Raw genomic sequence first — 16,928 nt, 5'->3', positions numbered from 1 at the left:
TGACCGGTGGGCATAACAAAACAGAAGCAGAGCCACAGATACACAGAACAAACTAGTGATTATCAGTGGGGACAGGGAGGGGGAGCAGCGGGATGGGAGAGGGACTTAAGAGGGATAAACTATTTATGTTTAAAATAAACAAGTTACAAAGATATAGTGTACAGCACAGGGAATGAAGCCCATCTTTTATAATAACTATAGGTGGAGTATAACCTTTAAAAATTTGTCAATCGGTATATTGTACACCTGTAACTTATAGATCAACTAGAAGTCAATTTTAAAAAAGAAAAAAAGATTCCATTTCTGGGAGAGCAGAGACTATGATGACATTGTCTAAGTGACTCCATTCGGGGCCTATTGTTTTTAACACACACAAAGTGCACAAAACATCCCATGTTATTTTTAGATTCCAGCGGCCGTGAGTTCCCTAAGGCTTCCACTCACCTCTGTCCTCCCCTCAGGCAGTAAGCCCTGCAGCCCAGCTGGATCTTTCCTGCCCTACTTAACGTGCAGTTTTATTCCTAAGAACTTTTATTTCTGCAGAAAGCACCTCCTGTTCTAGGCAGCAGGAAGAACACACATGCACGTCTAGATGCGAACACAGGCTCTGCACTGGTTCTGAACTGACCGCCATGGGCCCTGACAAAAACCCTGTCCCCGTGTGCTCCTAGGACTTCTGGTATTTAGTTACAGGTTTTGTTTGCTGTTTGTATTTTGTTTTGTTTCATATCCTCTTATAAAGGGAAAGACTTCATGTTCTTAGAACCCATTGCTGCTATAAGTTAATGTGAGGATGTCTCGTAAATAAAACTCTCTGCACCTGTTTTTTTTTTCCTGTCATTTTTTACTTTGTGTTTAACATTTTGGTAACTTTTGCACAATATCAGAATGATTAGTGGTGAAGAGTTAAAAACACACTACAATGACTCTAAGAAAAGTAGGTGTTTGAGTCTTGTGGGGTTTTTTTTTTTTTAATCTAATTGACCAATCAGCTGGCTGGTTAGAGATCAGCAGCCCAGAAGGCAGGAACTGAGTTGACTCTATGAAAGGGAGATGTGAACTTTTTGGCTTCTAGAGGCCACTGCTTTCCTTGGCAAGCAGCCTCTTCCTTGCATCGGTCCAGCCTCTTACCCCTGTGTCGCCTCTTCCACTGCCTCCTCTGACCCTTCTGCCTCCCTATTATAAGGACTTTCCAATTACATTTAACCCAGAATAAGCTCCCCATCTCAGGATCCTTGAGATGGTTATAAAATAACTTCACAGCAAAACTTAGAGTATTGGACTGATTTTTTTTTTTTTTTGGCCGCTCCCACAGCATGTAAAAGCTCCCTGGGCAGGACTTGAACCCCTGCCATAGCAGTAACCAGAGCCAATGAAGGGAAACTGCCAGATCCTTAACCTCCGAGCCACCAAGAAACTCCCGGATTAATATCGGATTGAATAACTGGGTCCCGCAGCCTAGCCACGCATGGCCATCCCAGGGTATCTCAAATGTTGCTGCAGGAAGCGTAACAAGGTGTGTGGTGAAGACAAGCTACTAGGACAGCAGGTGTCTGTGGCAGGTGGTGTGGACACGGAGACAATAAAGCCACGGGCCGTGTGGCTTCTCCCCAGGGCTGTAGGGTGCACACCAGGGAAAACAAAAATTGGAAATAAAACATAAAGGCGAACATGCAAACACAGCTAGGAAGGCTGACGAAGAAGAAGAAAGCCCTCCACGCGGCCCTGAGCCCCAAGTCACAGGGCAGAGATAACCAAGGGGGAACGAAACCAGAGCCGGCACAGAGGGAGCAGAGCCAAAGCCCCAAGCTGATGCCAGACCCTCCAGGTCGTTACACCAACGCACCTGCGGACACGAAGCCAGAGATGGACCAAGATCTTCCAGATTCTCATCAACACAGTCAGTGACCTTCCCTTCCCTCTCTTCACCCCATTCTCTGCAGACCAGTCTTTCAGTGACACACCCTCAGCATCATTTTCCAAACGACCACCAGTTTTTCTTAGGACACACCCCGAAACCCCACTGCCTCAGGTCGTACTGAGCCCCACCCCCAAGTATCCCAGACCAGTAAGAGTCAGATCCTCTCTAGAGAGATAGCAGGTACCCCCCCAAAGGGCTCAGAGACTATGTGGGCATCAGTGGGTGAGGATCTAAGGGTCTGAGACCAAGGAGCATGGAATAAACCTCAGCCCATCTGAGTTCATGGACTTGGATCAGCCTGACGGGGTGTGGGAGTCACTGGCTTGGTTGGAACATCTGGGAGTGGTGGGAAGTCTGTTCCATTGGTTGACTGAAGCTTGAACTTAGCAGTGACCTGCTGTTAGAGAGGTCAGAATGCCAGGCCATCAGGAGGAGGCTGACGAGAACCCTGATCATGCTGATAGATGGAAATGTCATATGGCTCCGTCGGGGCCAACCTACGAGGCATCCCTTATGAGAGCCATGGAGAGACACCATTCACCAACGACGTGAAGCGCTTCTCCTGCTCTGAAGGCAGAAGTAATGGTGGGGGAGGCTACCATGCAATCAATGTACCTGATCTAGTGGGAATAATAAGATTCTGGAACAGTAGAGGCCACGTGGGAAGAACCACCTGTCCACGAAGGAGTCTGCGTGTAACGTGGACTTAAGTGGGAAATGGCCGGGCTCAGTCCTCGGGAAGCCACATCGATCCTTGGGGACACCCAGTGTGTCTGAAACTGCACACCCATGAGCCAACAACTTATACCTTCCCACTCCCTCCACATCAGGCCCATTTCACCACCTCTCACTTGAGTCAACACGCTTAGAACCACATTTTCTTGGTGGGTCCCTGATGCCAGCACCCACTCCAGTATTGAGAAACACCAGCCAAAACCTTGGAATAAGAGATCCTAGTGGCCAAACACCACTGACAAGAGTGTCCAGAACCAGCTGAGGCCAGAGGTGGAAATCTGGGATTGCATTCGTCGAGGTTTGCAGACACAAGTGTGGGCTCCCACCAAAGAGAACCATGGTTCTGCAGAGTGTGACAGCTTATAGGGACTAGGAGGACATGCAGCCAGCTGCCTGGAGCTCCTCTGAGCTCCACTGACCCCACTCAGTGCTGTCCTGCACCCCTCATATCCCCACATGCCTTGGGCATGACTGTCTCTTAAATGTCTCCACTGAGGCCTCCACAAACCTCCGCCTGCCAGACACCACGCTTCTGTCTCTGCTGTAGCCCAGGCTCCTCTAAGGTTCGCTGCATGCTTTTGCCTTTTCTGGCCATGACTTTGGCTTTAGATGTAACTCACCGTCTCTGGCCAAGCTATTCAGAGTCCCCTCCCTGTCAGGTTTGCCTGCAGACACCAGGACCCAAGTTCCCTTCCGAGGATGAGGACACCCCTGTGGGCTCACGTGACCCAACAGGACCACTCAGATGATTCTGAGTCCATCAGATGTAGGGTCGGAAAACCTGGGACCAAATCTTCACTCTGCTCTGTGTTCCCTGCACGCCCTTGGGGAAGTCAATCATAAAAAACCTCTCGGCCCCGGGCCCCCACCTCGAAAATAAGGCTGAACGCCAACCACCTCTACCTCATAATTAAAGTCCCAGGAATTAAGTAAGATAACACGAGAAACTGCTCAGCCTGAGCTTTTGCACACGGCATACATTCCAAAATAAATTGTTGCTGTCTGTGTTCCACTCTCATACACATGAAATAGTTTCCATTAGAACATGGGTCAGAACATCCTTAATTTATGGATATTTTCATATTTGAAGTCATTCCACCAATGCTTTGAAGCTGATGAGCTAAAATTCCAGTTTGGGAAGCTGCTATTTTAACAATAATGACATAAGCCCAAGCGATGATGGAGGTAGATGCTAGGTCTTTGCAGCAAAGCCAGGGCTCCCCATGAATCACCAAGGCCCTTCTGAGCCGGCGATAAATCAGCGAGGTGGCGGAATTAGTAACATAAACAGAATTCGGCTTCTTCCTTCTTGCCCCTGCGGTAGCTCCTCTTCTTGGCTTTTAAGTTAAGCAAATGGGTTAAAGAGATGTTCAATATTTCACAGAAGCGAGACGCTTTTGCCAGACTGTTGGAAAGGTGGACCCGTGAGGAGGCAAAATAGCCTGGGAATAGCAATTTGATTTTCCCCAAAAAGCCCACTCTTTGATGCCAACACAGGATCCCATCTGGGCTCATCAGCTCCTCCCTGGCAAGAACAGGAACTTTTAAATGGAAAAAAAAAACATGGAAACTGAGCGTTTTACAAGCTAACTCTCTGCCGTGGCAGTGTTCCCGAGGGAAGTTCCACGGATCCTCACCGTCACAGTCCTGGGACCCCAGGTGCCCATCCATCCGAAAGGTAAAGCTTGAACCCATAAGTTACCCTCGTATCCTTCCATAGGGGGTCTCTTTGGGCTTAATCCAAGACCGGTTGTTTCTGTTATTTGGAAATGAGGTAATTTTGAATGCATACACAAATATATCTGAAAAAATGAAAGAAACTAAACATTTAAGGGTTCAAAATATTTTGCTGCAAAAATTAGAAATTGTTTTCTGGGTTTTGTTTTGTTTTTTTCCTGTTTGGGCATGAAAGTCCACTAGGGGGCAGAAGAGTTTTCAGCTGAATTTTTCTCCAACCATGAAAAGCAAATCACACAGCTAAGTTTATGCTTCATTGTACATGGACAGCAAGTTCCATTTCGGTGAAACAGAGTATTCATCACTGCATTTTTTAGAAGAGACATGAATTGAAATAGAGTCTGAGGCTGTGTAATCAGAGTCCCCATCTGTGTGTGCTCCTGTGTGCCTGACAGTGGACGAAGCGAGGGCTTTGAGACGCTGAGTCAAGAAAGGCTTATTATTCCACCTACAGAATGGAAACCCAGAGGGCTAGAGAGGCTTCTCTGGGTTACCTGCTGCCAAAGCAGAACACAGACCCGACCTCCTTGTGAGCCAGCCTTCCTAAACTACTGCTCCGGGTGGCTTCCTTATCATTTCTTGCAAATATTTAGGTACTGATCTTTTCCCTGAAAAATACCTGCTGTGTTGGCACCTAAAATCCATAACAGCGAAGGAGAGAGAAAACTGACAGATGATGAAATACAATCATCAAGCAAGTGGGGAATATTCCATCCAAACCAGCCAACTTTGCATCTGTCTAAATTAGTACTTTGTAAACGATGATGACAGCAGCGTGCGGTACTAGGGACAAACCTCATAAATTTAGTGGGGAGCAAATGAAGGCAGAGACAACACAGGATGTTCTATAAAAGTCTGTGAATGTGGAATTCAAAAAGAGGAGTTCCCTGGCGGCTCTGCAGATCTGGCATTGTCATGGCTGAGGGGCTGGGTTGATATCCAGCCTGGGAACTTCCACATGCTGTGGGTGCAGCCAAAGAATTCAATCAAACTAAAATTTTTTAAAAAATTTAAAATAGATAAAGTTCAGAGAGAACAAAGCTAATCCGCAGTGTTAGAAGTCAGGAGAGGAGTTCCCGTCGTGGCGCGTGGTTAACGAATCTGACCAGGAACCATGAGGTTACGGGTTCGGTCCCTGCCCTTGCTCAGTGGGTTAATGATCCGGCATTGTCGTGAGCTGTGGTGTAGGTTGCAGACGTGGCTCAGATCCTGCGTTGCTGTGGCTCTGGCGTAGGCCGGTGGCTACAGCTCCGATTCGACCCCTAGCCTGGGAACCTCCATATGCCGTGGGAGCGGCCCAAAGAAATGGCAAAAAGACAAAAAAAAAAAAAAAGAAGTCAGGAGAGAGGCTGGTTTGAGGTTGGTCTGGGGGCAGATAATTAAGGAACTCAAAAGTAAGCCCACTACTGTTATGTCCAGGGTTGTTCCTACCTCTCTGGCGCCTCCCAGTGGGTGGAAACGGCTGTGTTAGCAGTGGACCCGGAAAGGCGAGCCTGGCACCTCACCACCCCCTACCCACCACCCCTCCCCAGAAGGTCACAGCAGGGCAGAAGGTCACAGCAATGTCTGAGGGACAGCAGGGAAAGGACAGGCGGGAATCGGCCCTTCTGCCCAGTCTGGGTCTTAACAAAACGTGATGCTCCATGTGCTGAAGGCCCTTCCAGGCACTTGACCACCAGCCAGTCTGTGTCTCTGTGAGGAGAGGTCCTGCTCCACCCACACAGACCAGAAGGTGCAGGCACAGAGCCTGGCAATTCCCCAGGGTCACGCAGCCACTAACAACTCACGTATTCAAAGGTTATCCCCAAAAATGCACATGGCAAGTGGGTTCACTTTTCGATTTATTCAAATGCTTCCTATGAGCTTCAATTTTTCCTCTTCTGCTGCAGAATCCACCCCTCCCCACCTCCTCAGAAGCCAGAGCTACTCGGTTGTGCTTCTCTCGCTAATGCTTAACCAGCATCCTCCGCTTGGGAAAAGCATCTTATGAAACCAGCGATTTCCAAAGAACACACTAACCACGCTGCCTGAAGACTGCTGCTCTGACTGACGGATCCTGGACTTGCAACAGCCCCATCCAGCTAACCTTGCTCGCGTCAGACTGGCCCCCGCAATCTGAACTGGCTCCTGCCAATCTATCCATTAATTTGTCCTGAAGTCAGTGGTTTTTGTAAACTGACAGACTCCCTGGTTTGTCTCCAGTTTGAAGTCAAGGGGGGATTCTGTCAGCAGCCAAGGACCTTGGTTCAGTCCCGAGCGTTTCCTCCAAGCACAGGGCTTCTCCCTCTGCTTGTGCACACAGGTAGAGTTAGAACACCACTTAGATGCTGTTAGTATTTTATGCTGTATTAGCCTGGCATCCTTAGATGCCTTTATTTCAAGAAACTGAACATGTGGCACGGCCAGCATTGTCTGAGAAATTTAAGTGTTAATAAAATAATATTACACTCATTAAATAAATAAATACAAATAAACACCCCCAAACATCTCATATTGTACAAAGATCTCCCTGGACCTCTTCTGCCCTCACATCTGACAGGTGCCTGAGCCTCTCCCGAAGCTGGCTGACCTGGGCTGACCCCTCACCCCATCCATCCCAAGGTCACCACACTACACCCTCGCCCCCAAATCACCGAGGCAACACCCACCTAGCTGGCCGAAATAAAGCAAACTTTCCTTTCCACCAAACTTGCTCTCTACTGGCTTTAGAGAAGCGAGCAGCGGGTCCTCACTTTCAGTAACATAACCTCTGCTACAAACATCTTTAATTCAAAGAAAAAAACCACAGATTTTTCCTATTTCAGTTTTACTAAAATGTTCGTTTCAAATGAAGGCAAATAAAAGCAACAAATTCTGAAAAGGTCTTAAATATTATTAAATTAGAATTACAACAGGGGGCTCCGTACCTGATTATTCCACAAACATGTTATGAAAAATTGTATATAAAATATCATTTCTCTTCAGCACTCTCAGACATAATTTATACAATTAAATATACAGTTCACACATATATAGAGTGTTTACCATATAAGAAAATAATATATATAATAAAAGTAAAGCAGAATAGAATAATGTTTACTATTCTATTTGCAATATGTGAATTAAACATTGTTTTAAGAAATTTACATAAGAAAAGCCAAAGACAATCCCATTTTCTGCTAGGACACAGCTCACCAGTCATTTCTGAGAAATCTCTTATTTCACTCATCTTAATGCAACATAAACTTACAAGTTTCAGGGAGTTCCCGTCGTGGCTCAGCAGTTAGCAAACCCGACTAGCATCCATGAGAACGCAGGTTCAATCCCTGGCCTCGCTCAGTGGGTTAAGGATCCAGAGTTGCCGTGAGTTGTGGTGTAGGTTGCAGCCACGGCTTGGATCCCACATTGCTGTGGCTCTGGTGTAGGCAGGGCAGCTACAGCTCCGATTGGACCCCCAGCCTGGGAACCTCCATATGCTGCTGGTACAGCCCTAAAAAGACAAAAAGACCAAAAAAAAAAAAATTAGGAGGTTCGTCTCTTTTTACAGTTGGTATGATTCCAGGTCCTTTTTTCCCCTTCAAATTAGATTTACATTCTTAAGAAATGCCTGTAGGAGGAGAGAAGAAAAAATGCCATTCATGATGCGGCTTTTAACATACTCAAAAATATGCATAGCTTTAGTATAGTTATAATTTATTTTGTTTTGTTTCAAGAATCTGTGGAGTCTTACTAGTCTAAGTCTGAGAATGTAGATTAATGTGTGTGGAGGGGGAGAGGGGCTCATCAGAACTAAAGGTTTAAAGTTTAAATGATGGCTTCCCCATTACAGTTTTAAGGTATCTGCTTAGGAGTTCCTGTTGCGGCTCAGGAGTAATGAATGCTACTAGTATCCAGAGGACATGGGTTCGATCCCTGGATTTCTTCAGTGGGTTAAGGATCTAGCATTGCCCTGAGGTGTGGTGTAGGTCACCATTGCAGCTCGGATTCCACGTTTCCGTGGCTGTGGTGTAGGCTGGCAGCTGTGGCCTCAATTGGACTCCTAGCCTGGGAACCTCCATATGCCACAGGTGCAGCCCTAAAATACAAAAAAAAAAAAAAAAGAAGAAGAAGATATCTGCATAAACCAAAAAATGAATTTGATTTCACCTAAATAACTCAAAATATTCTTAATATGTATTAATCTGTAATATTCAATTCTGTGTTAAGTAACTGAGATCCTATGAGCGATGAGACTGCAGAAGACCTCAGGAAATGTCCAGACTCTGCAGGTTTGCAGGGACCTGTTCATCAGCTCTGTCCTCCATGAATCTTGTCTCAGGAGAATATAACTTGCATACAATATTTTAAATCATATGGGAACTCCCGTCGCGGTGCAGCAGAAACAAATCTGACTAGTATCTATGAGGACGCAGGTTCCAACCTTGGCCTCGCTCGGTGGGTTAAGGATCTGGCATTGCTGTGAGCTGTGGTGTAGGTCACAGATGTGACTCGGATCTGGCGTGGATGTGGCTGTGGCTGTGATGTAGGCCAGTGGCTACAGCTCCGATTCGACCCCTAGCCTGGGAACCTCCATGTGCTGCAGGTGTGGCCTTATAAAGCAATTAATAAATAAATAAATACATAAAAATTATATGTAGTACCAAGTGTTTTGAGAACTTTTCCAGTTATTATGCTATTTTTTAAAACTTATGTAAGTTTACTCATTCTCATAAAATATATTAAAATAAATGAGATAAACATGACTTGATTTAGGTCATTTCAAGAGCCCACTGAATTTTCTTAATTTATTCATGTTTTTCCTTATTCAAAAGGTTCTCAACAAGTTGAGAGTAACTGATTTGAGAATCTTGCCCCTGAACGCAAAAATGATCGAGTTCAGTGATGATTAAAATGATCTAGTTCATGGTCTTAATCTAAAAAAGAGGAAATTTTTTAGTTTCACAGCTTTAAATATATAGATTATTATAGAGTGACAATTATTATTACTAATTTATAATTGCTTTTTAAATAAGAATAGCAACAACACATATTGCTCAGAACTGCCTCAGTAACCATGACAACACACCTGTCAGATAGGTTTAGTAAATTCCCACGCAGTTGTATAGGATAGATTAGGTTACAGTGGCCAGAAGAAGATATTCATAGATGCTTCCAGACTCCAGGTTCTCTAAGACTTTGATTTCCACCCTCAAAAGCGGAGGGTTTTTTTTGGGGGGGGGGGGTTATTTGTTCATTTGTGGGATTTTTTTTTTTTTTTGGTTTTTAGGGCCACACCTGCAGCATATGGAGGTTCTCAGGCTAGGGGTCCAATTGGAGTTATAGCTGCTGGCCTACGCCACAAAAGCTGAGGTTTTATTTGTCTGTTTTTCTTTTGCAGCTGCACCCACGGCATATGGAAGTTCCCTGGGGCCAGGGATTGAATCTGAGCTGCCAGCTGCAACCTCCACCACAGGTGTGGCAATGCCAGGCCCTTCACCCATGTGCCACAGTGGGAACTCCAAAAGTTAAGTTTCTTTAAAGAGACTTGTTCCTGTCACTGAAACGCTGTCACAACCCCCCCCCCAAAATGCTAACTTCGTACTACGATGGAAAGAATTACTAATATAAAAATTGTTGCATTATGAATCAACTATAACAAAAAAGATTGTTGCAAAGAAATGAATACCTTGCACTCTTTTGCACAGACCCTACTTTTGTAGGTCATGCAAATACCTTATTGCCCTAGGGATTGATCCTAGGGTAATTTAACCAGAATGAAAATTCTCACCAATCATTTCACTCTGGCAAATTGTATACTAGGGCAGACAACAGTTACATGTTCATCATATGTTTGATGGTTTGCTTTCTCTTCTGTTCTTCCAGTATTTTCTCTCTTCTCATTACCAATATTGCATGAACCAACATTTTAGAACCCTATTTTTATTATATGTACTTTTATTATAACTTTTAGGCCAGTTTTTAAAAAGTAAACCTTTAAACAGTAGGACCCATTGTGGTGCAGCGGAAACGAATCTGACTAGGAACCATGAGGTTGTGGGTTCAGTCCTTGGCCTCACTCAGTGGGTTAAGGATCCGGCGTTGCCGTGAGCTGTGGTGTAGGTTGCAGATGTGGCTGGGATCTGGCGTGGCTGTGGCTGTGGCCGGCGGCTACAGCTCCGATTCAACCCCTAGCCTGGGAACCTCTCTATGCCGTGGGTGTGGCCCTAAAAAGCAAAAAAAAAATAAAATAAAATAAATAGTTTTATTCATCTAATGTGTGTCTGCGTATGCTTCTGCACAATGATGAAATCATATCAAATGTTGAAATATTTTTTAAAAATCACTCAGGACTGGCCAGGCTGCCAAAAAGCTGTTTATCCTAATGCAGTCGCTATCAAGGACATTTTTTATTAATTCAGTAAACCAGTGTGGGCACTTAAACCAAGCTTTAACACAAAGCAGAAAATCCATAGATGAAGTTCATAAGGTGTTGCTAAAATCAGCTTCCTGGCTTTTTAAAAATTTTGTTCCAAACGTTGTAAGAAAGTCAGGCTCTTAAACAGAATAAGAACAATTAATAAATACATACTCGTGTAGATTTTCTAGGTCTGTGAGCACAGAGGACTTGCTGCTAATCTTTTTAGCAGTCTAGCACATCTTTTGTAATCTAGAAAAAAATATTTAAATGAAAAAATATATATAGTTACTACAAATGGGGCGGAAATCATGCTAATCACTGTCACTCATTCGTCATAATGATAGCTATAATTTAATAAGCACTAGATTAATATTTAATAGCTATAATCTAATAAGCATTAGATTAATATTTAATAATCTAATAAAGCAAACGCTTAACCGGGATTTTCTTATTAATTCTCCTGATGATGCAAGCAGATACATGCTATTGTTATCTTCATATTAGAGATAAAATAGCATCAAAATGTTAAGAATCTCTTGGCCAGTAAGCAGTTTCATTCCAAAGCCCCAAGTGTCGCCTCCATGCTGTCCTGGAGTTAAATCATTCTGCCTAGATTCCAACAGAATCCATTTTCCCTGGTCAACTAACTCCAGTAGCTTTGGAAAAACTCGCAGCTCTGATTCAACATCCCGAGTCACATTAAACAAGCCTCAAGATGACCTGTTTAGCTAAAAAGATACAAAATGTTTTGAGTTCATTTTCTTTAAAAAGAAAGTTTAGATTTAGAAAGGAATTTTCAAACAGCCAACTGAGTTACCAAACTAAATCATGATTTGGGCAGAGTTTAAAGGACTGCATTTAAATATTATGTTTGGAATTGCTACTCAGTTCAGTAACTTAAGTATCCAAAAGAATTCATCAGACAACCTTTAAAATACCCCCAACCATTACTCAGCAAAGTCTATCACTCATCATATCAATGATGTGATATGAAACTATTTTTTAAAATTTACAAGGAAATTTTGACTTATACGTCATGGCCATCTTTTTTTTTTTTTTTTTTTCATTTATATAAGCGAGTGTCTTATTTATGCCAAGGAATTTGAAAAATGATAAAAGGTTTAAATCCTGACAAACATTTTGGTCCTTAAGGAAATCTGGCTAATTTCAGATTTGTCTGAAACAGTCCCAACGGGAAGGTGGTTTCATTCCTTCCGGTGCCAACATCACACACACACACGCACCTTAAAGTACCATCAGGATCATAAACAGCTTACGGTGTTTAGTCTGTTACTTCCACTCGCAGACAGCGGCAATTTAGAATTACACGCATTTCCTGCTCGATAAAGATTGTTTGAAAAGAGCAGAAAGGACCCGAGCTACTTACAGGCTGGCGTGGAGCAGTCCCTGGTGTTGTGGTAGAGCCTGTGGAAATGTTTGCGACATTCAGCTGAAAATGTGACCGGCCCTGTCGGACAGGAAAAGAGCGCTTACGATGCACATAGGTGTATTTCCAAGCGAATCTGCTGGCGCTTTATGGATGGAGACCATGCAGCTGGGCACACCTTTCCACGCCCTTAAAGGACCTTGCCTGCAGGCACTTCTCTGCCCCGAGACTCTGGGGCGGGCAGCGAGGTGTGATCTGTGAAAAATCCTCAATACTCAGTCCACGCGCTCAACATCTCACGTAAGGGAACCTTCAATGTGGGGAGAACGCTTCAGAATAATTAAGAGGGAAAAGCTCCAGACAGAGGGGGACACCTACAGAGGGTGACTCGCGTGGACGTGAGCAAGAGAAATATAAATATCCTTGGTTTCCACTTTCTGGTCTTCAGGTTTTTAGTTCATAGCAATGAACGTTCATAGGCAGAGACACTCCGTTTCGACTTGGAGCAGTTTGTGTCTGATCAGCATCCACTGTAAAGGGGACGGGGCCTCGAGACGTCAATTATCTTTCCCACGAGCCCAGGCCAGTCCCCCTCAGCGTTCGCCCTATACCTGGAGTCTGCTCTGAGCCAAAGTGGCAGAGGCAGGAGAGCTCAAAGGGTTCTGGAAGCTTCAGGAGATTCCTCACGCTTCACGCGGGCTTTACCCTCTCATTCCACCGTCATTTCAAGGTGGCCCTGGGCTTTGGTCATGTGGGAAACCACATCCTCCTCTTTCCACTGAGGTGGAAAACAGTGAAAGGTGGGGGGACTGGGAATGGCACAGAGGTGGTTGTGCGCCCCAAAATAATGCCTGATTGGCCAGAACGTGGCCATGGGATGACTGCAGTGACTCACAAGGTTGAAGGACCTGGAGTGTCAAGGACAGTCAAGGGGGTCTGGAAGTCTGCTCTGCCCCATTCCAGACCCTTCCCTCATACCCCTGGCTGGGAGCACAGCCAAATCCCTTAGCACGCACTGGGGGCTGAAGACCGTCTCAACACAGCCACTCTGCCCAGGGCCACACACACCCTCGCCTAAACTGCCTACTGGTGGGAGTTCCTGTTGTGGCTCAGTGGTAATGAACCTGACAACTATCCATGGGGACACAGGTTCAATCCCTGCATTGCTCAGTGGGTTAAGGATCTAGCGTTGCCGTGAGCTGGGGTGTAGGTTGCAGACGCGGCTCAGATTCAGTGTTGCTGTGGCTGTGGTATAAGCTGGCAGCAGTGCCTCTGATTAGACCCTTAGCCTGAGAACCTCTATATGCCACTGGTGTGGCCTTTAAAAAAGGGGAATAAAATAAATAAAATGAACTGCCTGCTGGTGCAGCCGCACTGACCACTCTGCACAGACCACACCATGTTCACAGAGGGTTCCTTCTGGCCAGGATGCCTCTCTCACCTGAGAAAGCCTTGGAACCCAACTTACACGCTGTGTCCTCAGCCTCTCCTGGTGGTTCTTGGCAAAACTGACCGCTTCCTGTGTATTCCTGAAACTCTGCCTATGCTGCTATTACTCACCAAGACCTGGCTTACATCACGGTTAATACAAGGTAACGGTATCTGTTTAGCCCCCTGCCTGGCCTGTGAGCCCCTTGCAGACATGTATCCTCATATCTCCAATCCCTAATAGATTACTTTCCAGCAAGCTTTGTATTTAATTGAATCACTGATAACGTTTATGCTTACCTGTGAAATGCTTTATGAATTTGTCTTTTAAGTTCAAATCTCTTGGGAATATTTCTGAAAAGAAACAAAAAAAAAACCTTAGAATTTCTCGAGTGTACATCCTTCATTAAAAACATCCTTACAAAACACTAATTCCAAAGGATAGCTGCACCCCCATGTTCATCACAGCATTATTTCCAAAACAACCTAAGCGTTCATTGTTCATTGATGGATAAATGGATGTGGTATGTAGACACACTGAAATAGGACTCAGCCAGGAAAATAAATAAATAAATAAATAATAAAATCTTGCCACTTGGGACAAGGATGGACCTAGAGGGAATTCTGTTAAGTTAAATAAATCAGACAAAGATAAACACAATATGATTTCACTTATATGTGGAATCTAAAAATAAGACAAACCAAACAAAACTAAGCTCATAGACACAGAGAACAGAATGGTGGTTGCCAGAGGGGTGGGGGGCTGGGAGCAGGTGGACTGGTGAAGGTCACGAGGTACCAACTTTCACTTTTTTTTTGTCTTTTTTTTTTGCCATTGCTTGGGCCACTCCCATGGCATATGGAGGTTCCCAGGCTAGGCGTCAAATCGGAGCTGTAGCCTCCAGCCTGTGCCAGAGCCACAGCAACACAGGATCCGAGCCGTGTCTGCAACCTACACCAAGGCTCACGGCAATGCTGGATCCTTAACCCACTGAGTGAGGCCAGGGATCAAACCCGCAACCTCATGGTTCCTAGTCGGATTCGTTAACCACTGAGCCACGACGGGAACTCCAACTTCCACTTATAAAATAAGTAAGTCCTGGGCATGCGATGGAGAGCTGGGGCTAGAGCTAGTAACACTGTAGAGCATGTCTGAAAGTTGCCAAGAGAGTCAATTCTAAAACTATGGTGACAGAGGACAACCAGACTTCCTGTGGTGACCATTTTGCAATGTCTACAAACATCTTATCATTATGCTGTACACCTGAAACCTATGCAGTGTTCTCTTAAAAGTTGTAATGTCCTTACAAGCCGACTCTAATGATGAGCACTGAACACATGACCTGGTAGCTGTTTATCTGCTGATCCCTAGTCTCTCTGACCCAGCCCCTGGGCTCCAGACCGCCAGCAGAGGTACCTGGTCCCTTCTTGCCACTGCAGGACCCTGTAGGTAGCTGAAAGGAGCATGGGCAGAACTGGGCACTTGACTCCCCCAACCCCAGATCCATTCCTCCCCCACAACCTCGGTCAACAGCTGGCACCACTCTTTACTTCGACCAAATATCCACAAGGTGTGCTTGACCTCCTCTTTCTCCCCCCACTACATCCAACCTGTTACTTAGTTTTGGATATTCCACCTCAAAATCCACCCGAGACCCACACACTCGTGTTGTCTCATTACACAAGACTGAGCCACCAGGCTGGTGTGACTGTTCCTGGGCAGCAGCATCCCGCCTGTCTCCTTCCTTTAACTTGCTCACCCGGCTGCAGCCAGAACAAAGGGACTGAAATGTCCTATAGGTTATGGTAAACTCCCACTTAAAAGAAAATGAACAGTTCAGATACATACATCTCAGGCTATAACAGCCACACTACTACTACTAAGCTACTAAGAATATTCATCTGTAATTGTTTGTAATAACCTCCCCCAAATGGCCTTCACATTTGCACCTTAAGCCTCATGCCAGCAAGGTTTTAAATTAAAAAAAAAAAAAAAAAGGAAGGAAGGAAGGAAAAAAGAAAAGCAGCAACACAGATCAGATTCTCTGAAGAAAGTAAATGTGTCTTAGGACGCCCCCCCCCCCGCCCCCCATGGTGGCCACTACCTTTTCTGGTTCCTCTTCCACCCCCTGCCCCTGCCCCGCTCCTCCAGCAGCTAAGGAGCCTGGAACCTGAGCGCCCAGAACTGATTAGGAAGCTGAGCGCAGCGCGTGGGCTAAGCACCCCCGCAGCATCCCATCCATCCTCTGCTCCAGCTCCTGGGGCGGGGGTGGGGGCGGGAAGCGCACCAAGGAGCGTCCAGCACTTGACGCCAGAGATCCGACTTAATCCCGCAAACCCCGGGGGACCCAGACAGTTGCCGCCAGGTGCCAACCTGTCCGCTGAGCTTCGACCGCTGGGGCTGAAACCCAGGTCCTGCGGCTCTGTGCCAGCCCACTTACAGGGCCTCCCCCACCGGGAAGGGGCGCGTCAAGCGACCGCCAGTCGTCCGCGGTGCATGAGCCAGGCTGCCCCGCGCAAGGTCCCGTCGGCGCTGCACGAGTCCTCCCAAGCCAGGCGCGGGCAAAGGGCGGGGACACGGGGCTGCTTACCTGCGCTCCTGGAGGCGGCGGGGAGGGACAGCCAGGGCTTCGGCTCCTCGCCCACAACACGCGCGTCCCTGCGGCCCCCGGGCCTACCCTGGGTCCCGTGCGGGGACAGAACCAGCGCCAGCACGAGCAGCGCGGGCAGCGGGGCGCCTGACCTCGCGGGTCGCATGGGCGCGCGGGAGCGGCCGTAAATCGAGCGGGTCCCGGGCGGAGGTAAGCGTCCGCGGCTTGAGGCGGAGGGCGGGCGACACCTGCGCGCCTCGGGGAGGGACCAGGACACGGGCGGGGACGCGGGGCTGCCTGGGGACGTGAACGAGTCCTGGCTCGCGGTTGCTCTCAGGGCCCTCGACGGCGCCGATCTTCGGCTCTGCGGCTGTTTGGGCACCCCCTAGCCCACGGGGGTCGAGAGAACCCGCAACTTCCCGGTCGCGACAGAGGCGAGCAGCGTGTGAGAGGCGCCGGGCTGCAGAGACGCGGCTCCCGAGCGGGAAGGTGTGGGTCCCCAGAGCCCGAGCCCCGCCCCTAACCCCGCCCCCTCCCGGATTGGGGTTGGGGGACCAGTGGCTCCGCCCCGCCCCGCCAGACCCCAGCCCCGCCTCCCATGAGCTCCCCACGCCACCCCACCCCACCCCCCATCTAGCCCTGAGCAGAGACCAAGACCGCAGTCCACAGGGGTTTCTTCCTTAAAGAACTGCTTTCCAGCGTTTTCGTCGATGCCCAAAATAGAAAATGAGATTAAGGCTACTTGTTAAAATA

The 16,928-nt window shown here is 46.8% G+C and overlaps 1 protein-coding gene across 1 annotated transcript; it reads right to left on the bottom strand.

Annotated features, from left to right (window-relative positions):
• Positions 1-7,840: 7,840 nt before the first annotated feature.
• ALKAL1 (ALK and LTK ligand 1) lies at positions 7,841-16,683 on the bottom strand. The gene is made up of 5 exons (XM_047782968.1): positions 16,176-16,683; positions 13,885-13,938; positions 12,157-12,237; positions 10,941-11,018; positions 7,841-7,979 (listed from the first exon to the last, which is right to left on the bottom strand). Exons 1-4 carry the CDS (start codon positions 16,339-16,341, stop codon positions 10,954-10,956), a joined length of 366 nt encoding a protein of 121 aa, XP_047638924.1. The 5' UTR covers positions 16,342-16,683; the 3' UTR covers positions 7,841-7,979; positions 10,941-10,953.
• Positions 16,684-16,928: the final 245 nt, after the last annotated feature.

This window comes from Phacochoerus africanus, chromosome 6, assembly GCF_016906955.1.
Source record: "Phacochoerus africanus isolate WHEZ1 chromosome 6, ROS_Pafr_v1, whole genome shotgun sequence".
Classification (NCBI taxonomy): Eukaryota; Metazoa; Chordata; class Mammalia; order Artiodactyla; family Suidae; genus Phacochoerus; species Phacochoerus africanus.
This window is presented reverse-complemented; position numbering and strand designations above follow the sequence as displayed.

Bases quoted from the DNA above. Each gene is read 5' to 3' on its own strand.
- ALKAL1 (XM_047782968.1), bottom strand. From the start codon at position 16,341: ATGCGACCCGCGAGGTCAGGCGCCCCGCTGCCCGCGCTGCTCGTGCTG. The intron at 12,238-13,884 runs GTAAGCATAAAC...CCTGTCCGACAG, and splicing joins ATTCATAAAGCATTTCACAG to GGCCGGTCACATTTTCAGCT. The intron at 11,019-12,156 runs GTAAGTAGCTCG...ATTTTTTTCTAG, and splicing joins GGACTGCTCCACGCCAGCCT to ATTACAAAAGATGTGCTAGA.